This window comes from Acanthochromis polyacanthus, chromosome 22 (genome assembly GCF_021347895.1).
Source record: "Acanthochromis polyacanthus isolate Apoly-LR-REF ecotype Palm Island chromosome 22, KAUST_Apoly_ChrSc, whole genome shotgun sequence".
NCBI lineage: Eukaryota > Metazoa > Chordata > Actinopteri > Pomacentridae > Acanthochromis > Acanthochromis polyacanthus.
The window spans coordinates 7,538,101-7,557,536 of record NC_067134.1 but is presented as its reverse complement, the minus strand read 5'-3'; the positions used below and the strand labels follow the sequence as shown (position 1 = coordinate 7,557,536).

The window sequence follows — 19,436 nt, the reverse complement described above, 5'->3', positions numbered from 1 at the left end:
GCCTAATTTCTAACAAATTGACCCACACATGACAAGAATATTTTTAATCTATGGAGCTCTTGGATTAAAAGCTGAGATGGCAGCTAATATGCTCAGCTAATTAGCCGCTATTTATATTTGTTGGTCTGTATATTTAAATCAATATGATTAATACATTCATTTACACATTTAATACATGGAATTTGACGTTTAGACACAAAGCTGCACAAAGTTAAAGAGGTTGTGATTTTTTTTTTTTTTTTTTAGATCTGCTAAGCTAGTTAGCATTAGCATCTTGAATGGAATCCCTGCTTCCTTTAGCTCTGTGGAAAAACTGGGAAGTTTTACTGCATAATAATAACAACAAAAATAATAATAATAACAATAATAATAATGTGCTGTAAAGGAAATTAGCCTTAGCAATAAAAGCTCTGGTGAATTAGCGAGCTAGCACCGCAGCCATGGCTAGCTTTAGCTAACTATTATCTGTTATGTTTGTGGTTTAGTTGTTCCACATAATTAAAGGATAGCAGCTAAATCTATAAAAATGCTAAATCTGACTGTCACTTAAACCATTATTTAAGGAAAATAAATGTTCTATGATATTTTTACGTCACTGTAGCTCATAGTAGATTACGTTTTTTTGCTAGTAGATGAATAATTCTTCCACAGCTGTCTCTGAACCATGAAACTGTTTTCATAAATGATGACGTGAACTCGTTTGTTTTGTTCTTCCTCACATATTTTCATCTGATTTGGAGGAATTATCGAAGCCGTTTCCCTTAAATCAGTCCAGTGAGTTGTTTCAAGGTGTCCTTCTCTGCAGGGAGATTCTCCGGTTTCGTGGTTCGGCTGCTCCACAGCTTCCTGAAAACACAACGTAACACAACAATGATTCACTCTGCAGCCATTAATGTTAAAAACGTCCACTAGTCTATGTCCACTTTCAGCGTGACTGAACCAGTGTAACGTGACTGGAAGCTTTTCAGTCCAGTTCCAGTCTGATCTCTGGGTTAAACTGAGCGTTATACGTGACGGTAGATTCTTTGAGGCCAATATTTTGGTCTTCCCGAGTGTTTTTATCGACCAAACAAATCAAATATGTTTCCAAATTTACAGTTGCTTGTAAAATGATTCAACCCCTCCTGATATTTGTGACTTTCTGGCTTAATGAGCAGCATTCCAGGCGACTGAATCATATCAGAAGCTGCCCGTTAGCTTAAACCTGAATCTATACTAACGTAGGTTTAAAATGTGATCCTGGTCGGTCGTTGTTCTCACCTCGCCCACCAGTGGGCGTCCAGGCCGGGGGGGCGGGGCCTCGGCTGCCGGTCGCAGTCCTCCACTGAGTCGGGTAGTGGGATGTCACTCGTCTCCGGCAGCATCAGGCAAAGACCGCTGCCTATGATTGGTCCGCCGCTGTACACCAACATGGCAGCCAATGAGATCGCTCCATTGGAACTCGGCGGCACGAGGGTGTTGACCAATGAGCCGAGTCGGAAAGACAAGTTGACCAATGACACACAGCGCTGCCTGGTTAGAAGGAACTGAGGTTACACACTGGTTAGCCCACTAGTTAAACTCTGGTTAACCTGTTAGTTAAACACTAATTAACCTGCTAATTAAAAATTCGTTTACCTGTTAGTTAAACTCCAGTTAACCTGCTAGATAAACATTAGTTTACCTGTTAGTTAAAGTCAAGTTAACCTGTTAGTTAAACATTAGTTTACCTTTTAGTTAAACTGTAGTTAACCTGTTAGTTAAACACTAGTTAATCTGCTAGTTAAACTCTGGTTAACCTGTTAGTTAAACACTAATTAACCTGCTAGATAAACATTAGTTTACCTGTTAGCTAAAGTCTAGTTAACCTGTTAGTTAAACTCTAGTTAACCTGTTAAACACTAGTTAACCTGCTAGTTAAACTCTAGTTAACCTGTTAGTTAAATATGAGTTTACCTTTTAGTTAAACACTAGTTAACCTGTTAGTTAAACACTAGTTAACCTGCTAGTTAAATACTAGCTAACCTGCTAGTTACACTTCATAGACACAAGTTTACCTGCTAGTTAAACACTAGTTAAGATGCTAGTTAAACACCAGCTAACCTGCTAGTTACACTTTATAGACACGAGTTTACCTGCCAGTTAAAGCTGGTAGTTAGGCTAACCAGTATACTAGCTGGTTGATGTAGTTTAGTACCTGACCACGGTGGGGAACAGTTCGATGCAGTACAGGATGGAGATGGAGGAGGTCGCCAGGATGCAGAGTTTCCCCATCAGAGCCAAACTCATCACCAGCACCGGCTCACCTGAACAAGCAGCAAATATGATCAATACCTGATCAATAATCAATAACAGTTCAGGATGAAAAGAATATAGTGACAATTTAGTATATGCTAATGTCAATAGTTTTTTTTTAATGGGTAAAATAATTATCTTGATGCTACAGTTTTAACAGGGTAATATTTTGTTTCTTATGGTGTAATGTTAGCATGCTAATGCTGTTTTAACATGACAACAGTTTGATATTTATAAATTAATATGTGTCTGATGTTAGCATGCCAATACTTGAACATTATCTATAATAATAATTTGTGATTATTATTTTGGCATTACAGTAACATTGACAAATGTGTTTAGCATGCTAACTTCAGATAGTGTGTAGTACTTAGTGTATGCTAATGCTGCTAATAGGTAAAATAATTAACCTGTCTTAAGATAATATTTTAATATTTATAGTATACTATGTGTATAATGTTAGCATGCATTTTTTTAGTATTTAAAAACATTTGTAATTTGTTTTAGCATTTCTGGTTATCTTGTTAAAATGATTTTAGTACACTAAAATCCAGTTCCCGCCAATATCCAGCAACTTCACACAGCCGTTGAAGAGGAGTGGACCCCCCCAATGAAACAAAAGTGTACCTTTCAGAGTGGCCTTTTATTGTGGGCAGTCTAAGGCACACCTGTGCACTAATCATGGTGTCTAATCAGCATCTTGATATGGCACACCTGTGAGGTGGGATGGATTATCTCAGCAAAGGAGAAGTGCTCACTATCACACATTTAGACAGATTTGTGAACAATATTTGAGAGAAATGGTGATATTGTGTATGTGGAAAAAGTTTTAGATGTTTGAGTTCATCTCATAAAAAATGGGAGCAAAAACAAAAGAGTGTTGTGTTTATATTTTTGTTGAGTGTATAAACTGGTGACTATTTTGGTAAAATAATTAGCATGATGCTGCAATTTTAGCATCTAGCATTTTATTTAATTTGGTGTAATGTCAGCATGTTAATCTTTGTAAACATAAACTTAGGATTATTTTTAGCATTACTGCTGATGCAATTAAAAGTTTATAGAATGCTAATGCTAAAAAAAATTGGTAAAATAATTAGCATGATATTACAGTTTTAGTGAATCAGCATTTTATTTAATATGGTGCAACGTGAGCATGCCAATGCTAAAAAGTGGTAAAATAATTAGCATGATATCACAGTTTTAGTGAGCTAGCATTCTCTTTAATATGGGGTAATGTTAGCATGTTAATCTTTATAAATATAAATGTAGCATTAATATTTTGGAATGACTGTTGATTCAATTAAAAGTGTATAAAATGGTAATGCTAAAAAATTGATTAAAAAATTAGCATGCTTGCATGTTCGTTGCTAATGCTAGCAAACTTCCATGGCTCACTGTTATATCTGGACAGCAGCAGCGACAGGAAGCATGCGGCGCCGCTCAGGAACAGAGTGAGCATGCTGATTGGCCGACGTCCCAGGCGAACCAATGGGATGAGCAGGCAGGGAGCTTCTGATAGGCCGGAGAAAAACTGGGCAGAGTAAATGCCGACGCCAAACGAGCCAATGTTCATGCAAATCCCATAGTAGGTTAGCGCCGATGCTACACTGGAGGATGGAACAACAAGAAAATCAAATTATTCATTTATTTTTCTCATTTTTGTTTACCTGAGTAAATGTGTCTCATAAATAAACTCAGTATTCTAGTATTGGAAATACTAGAATGGCAGTAGAGACAGCATTAGCAGTATTAGCTGTATTAGCAGTACGAGTATTAGCATTTGGTGTTCTGCATTTGCCTGAGGTAGCTCATGATGATTAGCCGTAGCAGGACAGTAGGGTGTCTCAGGTGGGTGATGATGTCACCGGGGGTGTGGTCTGTGACAGGCTCTTCCTTCTGAGCCTTCTTCAGGTCAGAACAGGCCGAGTCGAGCAGCTGCAGATGAAAACATTTTGTAAAAGTAATCGATTAAATATTTAGCAAGAAATAACTGTTAGCTTAAAATGGTTAGCTAAATGTAGAATTAGGGTTAGCTAAAAATCATTAGGGTTAGCTAAAATAATGGATTAAATGGTTCGCTAGCAGTCAGTCTTAGCTAAAATATAAAGTTAGCTTAAAGTGATTAGCTAAAAGTAGAATTTGTCTAAACACATTAGTTTGCTAAGAATGGATTAAATGGTTCGCCAACACTCAGTCGTCGCTAAAATAAAAAGTTAGCCTAAATGAGTAGCTTAAAGTTAGCTAGTATATATTAGAAAAAATGGTTCATTAACAGTCAATTTTAGCTGAAAGTAGTGCTTTGCCTAAAGAAAGAGATTACTAAAGACAATGTTTGCTAAAAGTTTGAGTTAGCTAAAAGTAATCATTCGCTAAAAGTAATGGTTGACTAGAAGTAATGATTAGCTTAAAGTATCAGTTAGCTAAAAGTCATGGTTGGCTAAAAGTAATGATTAGCTAAACTTGTGAGCTAGCTAACAGTAATGATTACCTCTAGTCAACCATTACTTTTAGCTAACTTATATTTTTAGTCAATCATTACTTTTAGCTAATCAATACTTTTAGCTAACTCGTACATTTAGCTAATCATTATTTTTAGCTAATCATTACTTTTAGATAGCTCATACTTTTAGCAAATCATTACTTTTATCTAATTATTACTTTTAGCTAATGATTAGCTTAAAGTATCAATTAGCTGAAAGTAATAATTATCTAAAAGTAATGGTTGAGTATAAGTAATGATTAGCTAAAAATATTAGCAAGCTAAAAATAATGATTGGCTAAAACTAAATGATTAGCTAAACTTATGAGCTAGCTAACAATAACGATTAGCGAAAAGTAATGATTAGATAAAAGTATCAGTTAGCTAAAAGTAATGATCAGCTAAAAATAATGATTAGCTAAAAATATGAGCTAGCTAAAAATAATGATTGGCTAAAAGTAAATGACTAGCTAAACATATGAGCTCGCTAACAGTAATGATTAGCTAAAAATGTTGATTAGCTAAAAGTAATGATTAGTTAAAAGTACAAGTTAGTGAAAAGTAATGCAATGGATTAAGTACTTAATCATAGTTTAAATAAATACTCAAAGTATTTTTTGGTTAGCTAAAAGTAGATCAAGTTAGCTTAAGGTAACAGCTAAAACTAGCATTAGCTGAAAAAAGTGGATTAACGTGACCTAAAGGTTAGCTAAAAGTAGCGATTAGCTTTAAAGACATGAAGAGTTTGCTTCATGTCAACTCTCCAGGTCATATTTTTCTTATTTTCTAGTTTTCATCTTTGTTTGATGGAAGTTCTTTGTCTGTGTGAACGTTTTGTACGTGATGCTGTGGCTCTGATTGCTCACCTGGTCCAGACACCGTTGGTCTCTGGTGCTGTTGCTACGGTAACGCTCCAGAACGTCCTTCCTCCTCCTGAGCAGCAGCCAGCGAGGGGACTCTGGGATGGACCTTTAAAGACAGAGAACACCAGGTCATCTTTCTATTGTCCCAGAGAGGACTGGAGGACACAGACAGGTGGACAGGTGAACAGGTGAGCTGCCTACAGGTAGAGTGGCAGGCAGATGAGCTGTGGAATGGCCAGCGACAGGTGAAGCTGCTTCCAGGTGGGGCTGAGCCAGGCCAGCAGAGCTCCGCCCATCGTCCCCAGACTGAAACAGAATGGCAGGAAGGCCGAAGGCCAGACACGAGCTGAGGGAAGAGTCCACTCCACCGCTGAGGCACAGGAAGTTTAAAAAAACATTTAATAACATCATGAAGGAGTCATAGTAGCACTAATCAGGAGGTCTAGAAGGAGTCATAGTAGCACTAATCAGGAGGTCGAGGAGGAGTCATAGTACCACTAATCAGGAGGTCTAGAAGGAGTCATAGTACCACTAATCAGGAGGTCTAGAAGGAGTCATAGTAGCACTAATCAGGAGGTCTAGAAGGAGTCATAGTAGCACTAATCAGGAGGTCTAGGAGGAGTCATAGTAGCACTAATCAGGAGGTCTAGAAGGAGTCATAGTACCACTAATCAGTAGGTCTAGAAGGAGTCATAGTACCACTAATCAGGAGGTCTAGAAGGAGTCATAGTACCACTAATCAGTAGGTCTAGGAGGAGTCATAGTAGCACTGATCAGAACTTGGTACTGGGGTTCTAAAACAGCTCAGATGGAGTCCAGATGTTTGGTGAGAACCTGACCAGGACTACCACAGTGGATGGATGGTCCTGACAGTGAAGCATGGAGGAGGGAGTGTGATGATGTTGAAGACATTTTGAGAAGCAGCGTGAAGATCTCAGGGTGAACCAGAACAACTAACTAACTGAACTAGTGGATCTAAATGTAGTAAATCTAAACTGCTGAGCTCCAGAGTGGACTGCCTTCCAACCTGACGGCTCATTTCCAGTGATTAACTTCCTCCTCAGACTGAGCAGGTCAGAGGTTGGAGCGCCGCTGGAAGCTGTCGGCCCTCATCAGGACTTTATCTGATTATCAGCCATGTGAGTCCAATAAACAGCTCTGCAGCAGACAAACAGCTCAGCTCCAGACTGGTGGGGAACATTTCAGTCCATAGAGGGAAGAACTCCAGAAGATCCCCACAGTTCAAGTTTGAGGAAAACAATGATCCCTGGAAATGTACTTCTACTTTTCTTTGTCATTGTATGGTGAACTGAATGTGTCTACAGGTATAGGTGTGTTTACAGGTACAGGTGTGTTTACAGATGTGTTTACAGGTATAGGTGTGTTTACGGGTGTGTTTACAGATGTGTTTCCACGTGTGTCTGCAGGTGTTTACAGATGTGTTTCCACGTGTGTCTACAGGTGTTTCCAGGTGTGTTTGTGTGTTACCGAGGCAGAAGCTGCTGACGTTGATGATGCTGTTGCAGACTCCAGCCAGGCAGCGGACGGCGAGGAAGACGAGTGGCTGAGGAAGGACGGCAGGCACGAGGCTGCACACGATGTGCAAGCACACAAACACCAGCAGCGTCGGACGGGAGCCGTACCTGCACAGAGAGCACTGTAACCATGGTAACCAGGTGAGCGTCTGTCATCACAACCGCGATGCTGAATGTTTGTGTTTGTGCCATACCGGTCAGAAATGGCTCCGCCCACCAGAGATCCCAGCAGCAGACCGGACATGTAGAGAGTCTGACCATAGGACAACACATCTGTCCACCCACACACTGACTGACACACACATTTATACACACACATGGACACATAGACACACACATTTATACACATGGACACACATATGTAAACACACAAATAAACATATAGACACACACACACACACACACACACACACACACACACACACACACACACACACACACAGTCAGTACTAGTGCTAAGCTAGGCTAACAGTTTCCCTGTGCTCCTAGTATTTGCGCTAAGCTAGGCTAACAGTTTCCCCCTCCTCCTGGTGCTTATGCTTATATAGGCTAAAAGATTCCATCTGCTCCCAGTGTTTGTGCTAAGCTAGGCTAACAGTTTCCCTCTGGTGCCAATATTTGTAGATAGATAGATGGATACTTTATTAATCCGGAGGGAAATTTAGGCTAACAGTTTTTCTCTGTTTCCAATATTTGTGCTAAGCTAGGCTAACAGTTTCCCTCTGTTACTAGTGTTTGTGCTATGCTAGGCTAAAAGTTTTCTTTACTTTTGTGTATTCATGCAAAGCTAGGCTACCAGTTCCTCTCTGATGCAAGTGTTTGTGCTAAGCTAGGCTAACAGTTTCCCTGTGCTGTTCATGTTTGTGCTAAGCTAGGTTAACAGTTCCTCCCTGCCACTGTCTATGCTAAGCTAGGCTAACAGTTGTCCTCTGTTCCCAGTGTGCATGCTATGCTAAGCTAGGCTAACAGTTGGCCTCTGTTGCCAATGTGCATGCTAAGCTAGGCTAACAGTTGTCCTCTGTTCCCAGTGTGTATTCTAAGCTAGAGTAACAGTTGGTTTCTGTTTCTCGTGTGCATGTTAAACTCGGCTAACAGTTTTCCTCTGTTCCCTGTGTGCAGGCTAATCTAGGCTAACAGTTAGCTTATGTTCCCAGTGTGCATGCTATGCTAGGCTAACAGTTGTACTCTATTCCCCATGTGCATGGTAAGCTAATCTATCAGTTGTCCTGTGTTCCTAGTGTGCATGCTAAGCTAGGCTAACAGTTGTCCTCTGTTCCCAGTATCTATGCTAAGCTAGGCTAACAGTTATCCTCTGTTCCCAGTGTGCATGCTGAGGTAGGCTAACAGTTGTCCTCTGTTCCCAGTGTCTATGCTAAGCTAGGGTAACAGTATGGCTATCCTGTGGATGTAACAGTTGACTGGATCATTAATGTTTCACTCAGAGCTGACAGAAAGAATTCATTGACAGCGTCTGGCTAAAACATTAACAGTGTGCTGCCACGTTTTTATCTGGAGCCACGTTTTTATTTGGAGCCAGGTTTATTTTGAAGCCAGGTTTTTATTTGGAGCCAGGTTTATTTTGAAGCCAGGTTTTTATTTGGAGCCAGGTTTATTTTGAAGCCAGGTTTTTATTTGGAGCCACGTTTATTTTTAAGCCAGGTTTTTATTTGGAGCCACGTTTTATTTTGATGCCAGGTTTTTATTTGGAGCCACGTGTTTTTTTTACTGCTGCTGATTATTTTTATTATTTAAGTTTTATTATTTAGGTGATGAAAGACTCAGCATGACTGCAGCACTTTATTCTGATCGTAACTTCTCATCTAAAATTACACTACAGCCCAGTATAACATGTATTTGTAGTACATAAACATAGTGGTTGCCGTGGAAACGCAGTAATCTGGACTCACGTCTCGGTTCCCGCTCTCCGTCCTCCGAAATCTGTCCCTGGATCCTGATTGGTTGTTCTCCGGGTCCACGATGCTGCTGTTGTCGTGGAGACACGTGTCAGTGGCGACGGCGTCGGACAGAATGTCGAGGAAGAAGAGGAAGGACGAGAAGAGGAAGATGAGGGCGAGACGCCAGTAGACGGACAGCTGCAGAGGAGACATCTTAGAGTCCGGCACTGAGAGTCCAACTGGTGTCCTGGAGGAGCTGCTGTCAGACTGGAGCCTCAGACTCTGCCCCTTTAACCTTATAAGGACTGCTTTGACTCCACCCCTTTATCTTATAAAGAGTGGTCTGACTCTGCCCCTTCAATCTTTTAAGGACTGCCGCCCCTGACCATATTGGGACAGTTTGACCCCGCCTCTCTGACCATATAAGGACATAAGGACTCAAACATGGAAGCAGTCTGTTGTTATTTTATTGAACAGTAGAAACAGGAAGTACCAGGTAAACAGTTTGAAACTTTCAGCATAAATGCAGAATAAAGTAAGTAAACAAAGAAACAAAGTGGATGTAAACACAAGTCATCTTCCATCCCATCATATTTCCCTTCTGGGCCATCGCTCCTCTGTCGTCGCGGGAATCACGACCGCCATGGACCATGCGTTGAAGCTGGTTCCCATCACCTGGAGACCGACCACGAAACACCTCCAGCTGAAGCCCAGAGCCTTCCTCACATTCTACCATAGAAGAAAAACAGACTTTCACAATAAAACAGGAAACACCTCCAGCTGAAGCCCAGAGCCTTCCTCACATTCTACCATAGAAGAAGAACAGACTTTCACAATAAAACAGGAAACACCTCCAGCTGAAGCCCAGAGCCTTCCTCACATTCTACCACAGAAGAAGAACAAACAGGAACCCTTTCACAATAAACCCATCAACCCACTGATTAAAACTGCAGTAATACACCAACAAAGGCATGATTACTTTCAGAACAAAAGACTAACTGGATGAATTCAGTTCAAGGTTTTCAGATTTTCAGAATAAAATCATAAATATTTTCAGAATAAAGTTCTAGTATTGAAGGAACACAGCAAAAGTCTTTTCAGAATAAAATTGTTAATCTTCAAGAATGAAGTCAAGAATATTTTCCTACTAAAATTGCAATAATTCAAAATAAAGCTGTAACACTTCAAAACCTGACAGTATTTTCAAAATAAAATTTATATTTTACATATAAAGTCCAAATATTCTCAGAATAAAGTTATTATATTTTTATACAGTGATGAATATTTTCGGACTCTTATTATTATTATTTCACCAACGATGTCACAGTTTTTCAAAACAAAGTTGTGATATGTCACAAATAAAGTCACAAAATTTCAGTTCAAAGTCGCAACATTTCAAAAAAGTCAGAAATACTTTCAGAATAAAGATCCAATATTTCAAAATAAGGCTGTAAAATTTCATGAAGTCACAGTATTTCCAAAATAAAGGCGTTGTACTTCACAAATAAAGCATTAAGTACTTTCAGAATAAAGTTATCAATTTATTTCATAGATATTTTCAAAATAACATTAACTATTTCACCAATAAAGTTACGAATAATTTCAGAATAAAGCTTCAAAATTAAAGTGCTCTATCATTTCAAGTCAGTATTTTCACAATAAAGTTGTGATAGTTCGCAAAAAGTCATGAATACTTTCAGAATAAATTATTATATGTTTATATCATGATGAAAATTTCAAAATTATTATTATTATTATTATTATTATTTCACCAATGATGTCACAGTGTTTTCAAAATAAAGTTGTGATATTTCACAAATAAAGTCACAAAAATTTACCTTAAAGTTGCAATATTTCAAGAAAAAAGATGTAAATCTTCTCAGAATAAAAGTCATGAATACTTTCAAAATAAAATTGTTGTCCTGCAGGAACACGGTGAAAGTCTTTTCAGAATAAAGCTGCTATAAATTCATATATATTTTCCAAGTAAAGTTGCAGCATTTCTCTAATAAATTCGTGGTATTTTCAGAATAAAGCTGTAATATTTCACAGATAAATTCCTGAATGTTTTCTGCTGTTTTTCTTGTTTTTCTTGTTTCTATTTGAAGGTTTTAATTTGGTGGAATCTTCTTCCTGTGGAGTCGATCAGAACTTTTCTGTTTGTTTGTTTTCAATCTCATCAGCCGAAGGTTAAACTCTCGGTTAATTTTTAACAGCAGGAAGAATCTAAATGTCCTGATCCAACCAAAGACTTTAACCTCTGAAACACGTTTAATGTTTATTTTAAACTGAATTTCTCTTTATTTCACTTTAAATCTTCTTTCTGCTTCACGTTTAATCACTTTTACTTCATTTTTTTATTTGTTGCTTTAATGTTTTAATGTGAGAATTAGTCGTTTTTTTGTATTTTATTGCATTTAATATCTTGTTGTTATCTTGTGTCCGTTTTACTTTAAACTAAATTTGATTTGTTTTTAGGTAAATAAATGCTAAATATTTTTTCATGTATTTATTTATTGAGCTGCTGTTTATTGTATTGTTTCATTTAATCTTTCATTTTACTGTGTATGTTTTTCACACATTTTTAATTACAAATTTCCTTCATATTTCTGTCTTATTTTCATTTTGCTTTTTCTGACATTTAGCGTTTTCATTATTTTTATTTGCTCTATTTTAACATTAACTTATTTTTTAGCTTTATTAATTCAACAACGTTTAATTTGCTGTTTGCACATTTTACATTTGATTACGCATTTTCTAATTACGCATTTCACTTTCTTTTTTTATTATTTGTGTTTTTATTTGATTTTAACCAGCATTTATTTTACTTATTGCTTATTTTTATTTTGCTAAATAACTCCTAGTGTTTCATTAACTTTCATTTAATTATATTTGTCCTTGTTTTCAGTTATTTATTTGGATCATTTTCATTAATTTTTTGTTATTTTTAATTTTTCCAGTCACGTTTAGATGATTTCTGTTCTTCTTTTTCTGAATAATTATTTTCAATGATTTTAAACGTTATTCGTTGGTCCGTAGACTGTTGTAGATGATTGAGGGTATTGATTATTGATCGTCCAGTTAAATATCAATGTTTTCTGGTCTTACCTTCCTGTACTTCTTGTGCTTCTTCTTCCTCCTCTCCTTCTTCTCCTCCTTCCTCCTCTTCCTCTCCTCGTCCTCCTCATCGTCCTCCTCCAGAGGTTCGTATTTATCCGGCAGGACACTGAAGTAAACTTCCCGGGAGCTTTTCTGCTGCTTCTTGTCGGCGTCCATTGTCTTCTGGTTGTCTTCGGACCTTTGGCTGGGAGGAGGAGGAGTCTGGAGGACTTTAGAGGACTTTGAGTTTATGAGACGCCTGAAGCAGCGACGGATCAGCAGAAGAATGTCTGCTGCCGTTTGTTCTGTTTGTTCTGTTTGTTCTGCAGAATCAACACAAACTGAGTCAACAGAAAAACCTGAAAAGTCACAAACTTTGCTCTCTTTTGTTTCTTCCTTTCAGCTCGAGACTCGGATGAACTCGACACCAGAGCGACTCGACTAATGGAGAAAATAAATGCTTTACTGATCAAAAATTCTGCAGAAAACTATCAGAAGTTTATGTAGAGACCTGAAGGACCTGGTGTTCAACGAGTCACTTCTGATCTTTTACTACTTAGCTCGGACTCGGTACTTGCTTGTCTTGACTCGAGACTTGTTGGACCTGAATTTATGCTTGCTGGACTTGTTGCTTGTTGGTTCTGGACTAGTTGGTACGAGTTTTTTAGCACTAGAATTGGGACTTTTTGGTCCTGACTTGGAACCTGACCAAAGACTTGTTGGTCCTAACTTGGGACTTGTTCTTGATTTGAAAACTATTAATCTTGACTCAAGACCTGAATCAGGTCTTAATGCTTCTGATTTGGGTCTTGTTGGGCCTTACTTTTTACTTTTTTGACTTTGTTCCTGACTTGATAGTTCTTGGTTCTGATTTGGTACTTGTTCATCCTGACTTGTTACTTGTTGGTTCTGTAATGGTACTTCTTGGTTTGACCCATGACTTGTCTGGGCCTGACTTGGGATTTGTTTTGCCCTGACCTGGTGTCCAAAGACATCCAGATCCTGGTTGTATGCAGCAGCAGTCAGAGAGGAAGTGGAGGCTCTAGTCAGACAGGACATGGAAGCTTTAGTCAGACAGGAAGTGGAGGCTCTAGTCAGACAGGACGTGGAGGCTCTAGTCAAACAGGACGTGGAGGCTCTTGTCAAACAGGATGTGGAGGCTCTAGTCAGACAGGAAGTGGAGGCTGTAGTCGGGGTCTTTCATTAAGAGCAGCTCAGCTTCAGACCCTGAAGGCTCCAAACCGGATCAAGACTAAATATTTCCAGCAGACCTTGAGTCTGGGCCTGTACATGTAGGACAGGATCATACATGTTTGTACTTGTTTTTCTTTATTCATGACCTGACGAAGGACTTGTTGACTAACCTGACACATGTTGGTCCTGACTTGGGACTTGGCTTGGGACTTGTTGGTTTTAACTTGGGACTTGGTTCGGGACTTGTCTGTCCATACTTGGGACTTGTTGGTCTTAACTTGGGACTTGGTTTGGAACTTGTTGCTCTTGACTTGGGACTTGGTTTGAGACTTATTTTTCCTGATTCATGAACTGACAAAATACTTGTTGATCCTAATCTGAGACTTGTTGGTCCTGACTTGGGGCTTAAATTGGGACTTGTGGGTCCTGACTTGGGACGTGGTGGTCATAACTGGGGACCTGGTTTGGGACTTGTTGTTCCTGACTTGGAACTCGTTGCTCCTGACTTAGTATTTGATTTGGGACTTGTTGGTCATAACTTGAGACTTGCTTTGAGACTTGTTGCTCCTGACTTGGGACTTGGTTTGTGACTTATTTTTCCTGATTCATGAACTGACAAAAAACTTGTTGATCCTAATCTGACACTTGTTGGTCCTGACTTGGGACTTGTTTTTCCTGATTCATCCCCTTATGAAAAACTTGTTGGTCCTAATTTTGGACTTGGTTTGAGACTTGTTGTTCTCGACTTGGGACTTGGATTGGGACTTGTTGCTCTTGATGTGTGACTTGTTCTGTGACTTGTTGTTCCTGACTTGGGTCTTGAATTGTGACTTATTGCTTCTGGCTTTGGACTTGTTGCTCCTGACTTGTGACTTGTCTTGTGACTCGTTCTTCCTGACTTATGACTTCTTGCTCCTGAATTAGAACCTAACCAAAGGCTTCTTGCTCCTGATTTTTGACTTGTTCTTCCTGACTTGTGATTTGAATTGTGACTAGTTACTCCTGACTAGTGACTTGGGTTGTAACTTGTTCTTCCTGACTTGTGACTTGTTGCTTCTGACTTGTGACTTGTTTTGTCACTTGTTGCTTCTGACTGACTTGTGACTGATTGCTCCTCACTGACTTATGACTTGTTCCTGACTGAATTGTGACTTGTTGCTCCTGACTTGTGACTTATTTTGTTATTAGTTGCTTCTGACTGACTTGTGACTTGTTTCTTTTGATTTGCGACTTGCTTTGTGACTTATTGTCCTGACTAGTGACTTGGTGTGTGACTTGTTTCTCCTGACTAACTTGTGACTGGTTGTGCCTGAATTGTGACTTGTTTTGTGACTTGTTGCTCCTGACTTGTGACTTGTTTTCTGACTTGTTGCTCCTGACTTGTGACTTGTTTTCTGACTTGTTGCTCCTGACTAGTGATTTGTTTCTCCTGACTGACTTGTGACTTGTTGCTCCTGACTTGTGACTTGGTTTGTGACTTGCTGCTCTTGACTTGGGACCTGTTGCTCCCGACTGACTAGTGACTTGTTGCTCCTGACTAGTGACTTGGTTTGTGACTTGTTTCTCCTAACTTGTGACTTGTTTTGTGACTTGTTGCTTCTGACTGCCTTGTGTGTATATCATTGTGTTTATTATATTGTGTGTATATCATTGAGTGTATTATTTTGTGTGTTATCATTGTGTGTATTATTTTGTGTGTTGCTGCTTTATAACAACAGAAACACATTTTCTCCACCGGTAGCTGATTTCTATGAGGAGTCTTGCATGTGGAACCTTTCTGCGGCAGCTCTCAGCACTGCCCGGATCTTTACCAGTGACGGACCACGGTCACAGCCAGAAGTCAAGTTTGTGAAATTTAACGAGGAATTCTCGTTTCTAACTTCCCACTATAAAAGCACAGGTTAAAGACGTCTAAAAACAAGAAACCTGACTGATTACGGATTAACGGCCTCTGAGGATCTCTGCAGATTTACATTTATTCATTATTTACTTATAAATGTGTCGCTGAATCTTCAGAAGAATCTAACAAAAAACTTCAACCATTAAAACTATTTTCAGATGGCGTTCCCTCCTTTATTTTGAAGGGTCAGACTGGAATCAGCGCGGTGCGTCTCCGGTGTCTCAGGTTCAGGTCGGTCCTTCACCGCCGCTCCTCGTGTTCGGTCAGACGTTTGTTTACCGGCTGCTTGTTTGTTTATTTCCGTCGGTAAACATCAGTCAGTGCGGGTAGTTTGTCTACGTCTGCAAGTTTTAATTTGCAGCTTCACAGGAAGTCAGGAGGAGACTTGTCCTGCTGCAGGTCACTGACGACAGCTTCACTGTTCCTGATACTGCAGGTTAGCTCAGGTAAATGTGACCTCTGACCTGTAAGTGCCGTCAGTTTATGACGTCATCATCAATGATTTTTATTCTATAGCTCAAATTTTTATTAAATTGTGTCTAGCATCTTCTAGTACATGAGCATTGAAGCTAACTAGCAGTAAAATGTGTTGTTATTGATTGTCTCTAAGGCTGTCTAGCTTAGCATTATGCTATATTAGCTGGGTGTAGCACAAGCTAGTTAATTAGCTGACCTTATGCTAAGCAAATAATATTGTGCTCTATTAGCTTGCTTTTAGCTCTATTTAATTGGCTACTTACAGTATCCAAAGTCAGAAATAAAACATGGTGAAGCATCTTTTTATTACTATACCCTTCAATACTACTACTACTACTACTACTAATAATAATAATGGCCTGCCTGAAGATCTGAGGGTGACTTGTAATATTAATACTTTTAAAAGCAAACTTAAGACCTACCTTTTTAGTCTGACTTTTAACTAAATTTTTAACTTCATCTACTTTAGGTATTTTTATTTCATTTTTTTTATCTTATTGTTTTTAACTTGTTTAATTTTATTTGTTTTCATTTTAAATGTAACTAATGATTGTGAGTTTGGGCAGCGTGTTTTTATCTCTGAGTGTAGCACTTTGTGCTACATTTTCTTATATGAAAAGTGCTATCGAAATAAAGCTATTATTATTATTGTTATTGCTTAGCTGATTAACTGACTTTTTGTTAACCTAGTAACATTGTGCTATAATAGCTTGTTGTTGCACTAGCTAGCTAAGTTACTACCTGACCTTATGGTATGCTAACAACAATATGCAATATTAGCTGATTGTAGCCGTACTTAGCTGATTAACTGACTTTATGTTAAGCTATATTAACTTGCTGTAGCACTTGCTGGCTAGCTAGCTTGAATTCTTTGCTAGTCATAGCTAATTTCCTGCTGGTTGGTAATTACAGTTTTTTAAAATTCAGATCTTAAATATTTGTGATGTTTTAGGAAACTTAAAACTTTTATTTTGGTGGCTGCTGCTCCTCTGAAGGTATTTTATTTTGACATTCCAGACGTTCCGACATGTGGAGGAGAGGAAGTGACACGAGACAACGATGATGTCACAGATCAGACGGACATTTTTTCTTTTGAGAGGTGGAAACCAGAGGTCCTGGTTCTGGTCCTGGTCCCAGTTCCGGTCCCGGTCCAGCAGCCTCTTCACGGACAGCAGCAGTCCAGGTCTGGTTCTCCAGTCCCTGTCCACCGACGTCCACCAGAACCTGGCCCTGGAGGACTGGATCGACGCCAACGTGGACCTCCAGCACCGCAGCGTCCTGCTGCTGTGGAGGAACCGGCCGGCCGTGGTCATCGGACGGCACCAGAACCCATGGGCCGAGTGTGACCTGAGGGCCATGAGGAAGGCCGGCGTCGCTCTGGCGCGGCGTCGTAGCGGCGGAGGGACGGTTTTCCACGACCTCGGGAACCTGAACCTCACATTCTTCACCTCCAAGAAGTCCTACGACCGCAAGAGGAACTTGAAAGTGGTGACCGAGGCGCTGAGGAACCTCAGACCAGAACTGGATGTACGAGCCACCGAAAGACTCGACATCGTTCTGGACGGACGCTACAAGATCTCAGGTAGGACCAGAACCGAACCGGATCAGACCGGACTGAACCAAACCAGACCTCAAAACTCAGTGGAACCCATTAAAACTACAGTAGAACTACAACAGAACTTTGTAGAACTACTGGAGCACTCATTAGAAGTCAGTAGAACAACAGTAGAACACGTTAGTACACATTAGAATTCAGTAGAACTACAGTGCAACTCAATAGAACACATTAGAACTCAGTAGAACTACAGTAGAACTACAGTGTAACTCAATAGAACACATTAGAACTCAGTAGAACTACAGTAGAACTACAGTGCAACTCAATAGAACACAGTAGAACTCAGTAGAACTACAGTAGAACTGGTCCGAAGGGTTCTGTTATTCTTTTAATTAGATCCGTTTTATAGGTCTGTGTTGTTTTCCTTGTAATTGTTGTTTTTGTTATTGTTCATGTTATTTGTGTGTTGTTTCCTGTTATTTGTTGTTTATGTTGTCACTCAGGCAGTTTTTGTTTATTATATTGTTGGTCCTTTATTGTTTATGTTGTTTGTGTTCATGTTTACATTGTTCACGATTTTTGGGTGCTGTTTACATTGTTGTTTTTGTTGACATTGTTGTTTACATTGTTGTTATTGTTTACATTGTTGCTTATGTTGTTGCTTCCATTGTTGTTTACATTGACTTCATTGTTCACATTGTCGTTGTTGTTGCTTACATTGTTTACATTGTTGTTTACATAGTTGTTGTTGTTTACATTGTCATTGCTTATGCTGTTTACATTGTTGTTTACATAGTTTACATTGTTGCTGTTAACATTGTTGTTGTTTATGTTGTTTACATTGTCGTTGTTGTTGTTGTCTCCAGGCACAGCCTCCAGGCTCAGCAGACAGTCCTCCTACCATCACTGCACTCTGCTCCACTCAGCCGATCGCTCCTCCCTCTCTGCCGTACTCCGCCCCTCCTGTCCCGGTATCCATAGCAACGCAACACCCAGCGTCCCGTCCCCCATCACCAACCTGACAGACCACGCCCCCTCTCTGCAGTGGGAGGAGCTACTGGAAGCAATGGCACAGCAGTACAACAAAGGTACCATGTTCTACTGAGTTCTGCTTTAGTTCTGCTGTGTTCTTCTGTAGCTCTATTGAGTTCTACTGAGTTCTACAGATATCTCTTGAGTTCTACTGTTCTACTGTTCTACTGTAGTTTAAATGTCTTCCACTGCTTTCTAATGTGTTCCACTGTGTTCTATTGTGTTCTACTGCCCGGGGTTCTACTGGGTTCTACTGGGTTCCAGTGGGTGCTACATAATTCTACTGGGTTCTGCTGGGTTCTGCTGGGTTCTACCGGGTTCTACTGTAGTTCCACTGGGTTCCCCTGTTTAGTCGTCCCTGTTTAGTTTATTTCTTCCTGGTCTCTGTGTTCTAACTCGTGTTCTGCTTAATTTCCGTTGGTTCTCTCAGAGTTCTGCTCCGGTTCTCCGACGGTTCTTGTGGATCCGTCCGATGAGTCCGTGTTTCCGGGCGTCGGCCATCTGGAGGCGGAGCTTCGTGGGTGGAACTGGACTTTTGGAAAGACGCCAAAGTTCTTGGTGGAGACGTCTCTGCAGCTGAATGAGGTTCTGGGTTCCGTCGGGCTGCAGGTGAAGGACGGACGGATCTCCAGCTGCAGGATCCAGGTTCCACCGGGCTGGGTTCCACAGCAGCTGGTCGAAGAACTGGAGAACGTTCTGGTCGGAGAGAAGTTCTGTCCCAACGCAGCCGCCGCCGCCGTCACCGCTCTGCTGAGGTCAGAGAACCGACCTATCAGAGAGCTGTGTGCCACAGTGCTGCAGGTGATGGGCTGAGAGCCAATCAGAGAGCAGTGCTGAGAGCCAATCAGAGAGCAGCGCTGAGAGCCAATCAGAGAGCAGCTGTGCCCCCTGCAGGAGGAACAGCAGAACTGTTTTCTGTAAACTGAACATTTTGTTGAGTTTTATTGAGATTTTCTGAAATAAAATGTTGAAATGTTTCTGTTTTTAATGTTGTCAGTTTTTACAGAATCTGGGAACAAAAACTTTAAAGTTTCAGAAACCAAAATCTGATTTTCTCTCTTTCTACATCTTTTTGTTCTGTAATTTTATGTGGTTTTAGTTTCATTTTTGCTTCTTTTCTTCGTTTTTTT

The 19,436-nt window shown here is 39.9% G+C and overlaps 3 protein-coding genes across 4 annotated transcripts; 1 reads left to right on the top strand and 2 right to left on the bottom strand.

Annotated features, from left to right (window-relative positions):
- Positions 1-205: 205 nt before the first annotated feature.
- Positions 206-9,305, bottom strand: LOC127531826 (solute carrier family 22 member 13-like). The gene is made up of 10 exons (XM_051942035.1): positions 9,062-9,305; positions 7,349-7,446; positions 7,108-7,262; positions 5,821-5,989; positions 5,623-5,725; positions 4,076-4,212; positions 3,673-3,884; positions 2,177-2,285; positions 1,261-1,512; positions 206-846 (listed from the first exon to the last, which is right to left on the bottom strand). Exons 1-10 carry the CDS (start codon positions 9,260-9,262, stop codon positions 762-764), a joined length of 1,521 nt encoding a protein of 506 aa, XP_051797995.1. The 5' UTR covers positions 9,263-9,305; the 3' UTR covers positions 206-761.
- A 189-nt stretch (positions 9,306-9,494) lies between these two features.
- Positions 9,495-12,478, bottom strand: LOC127531824 (uncharacterized protein C1orf115-like). Its single transcript, XM_051942032.1, has 2 exons — positions 12,158-12,478; positions 9,495-9,778 (listed from the first exon to the last, which is right to left on the bottom strand). Exons 1-2 carry the CDS (start codon positions 12,323-12,325, stop codon positions 9,638-9,640), a joined length of 309 nt encoding a protein of 102 aa, XP_051797992.1. The 5' UTR covers positions 12,326-12,478; the 3' UTR covers positions 9,495-9,637.
- Positions 12,479-15,369: 2,891 nt separating this feature from the next.
- LOC127531815 (lipoyltransferase 1, mitochondrial-like) lies at positions 15,370-19,283 on the top strand. Of its 2 annotated transcripts, none has more exons than XM_051941990.1 (4): positions 15,370-15,678; positions 16,737-17,301; positions 18,141-18,362; positions 18,737-19,283. In XM_051941990.1, exons 2-4 carry the CDS (start codon positions 16,779-16,781, stop codon positions 19,117-19,119), a joined length of 1,128 nt encoding a protein of 375 aa, XP_051797950.1. In that variant the 5' UTR covers positions 15,370-15,678; positions 16,737-16,778; the 3' UTR covers positions 19,120-19,283. The 2 variants fall into 2 exon arrangements, with proteins under 2 accessions (XP_051797950.1, XP_051797949.1); XM_051941989.1 differs by having other exon boundaries at positions 15,374-15,688.
- The last annotated feature ends 153 nt before the right edge of the window (positions 19,284-19,436 follow it).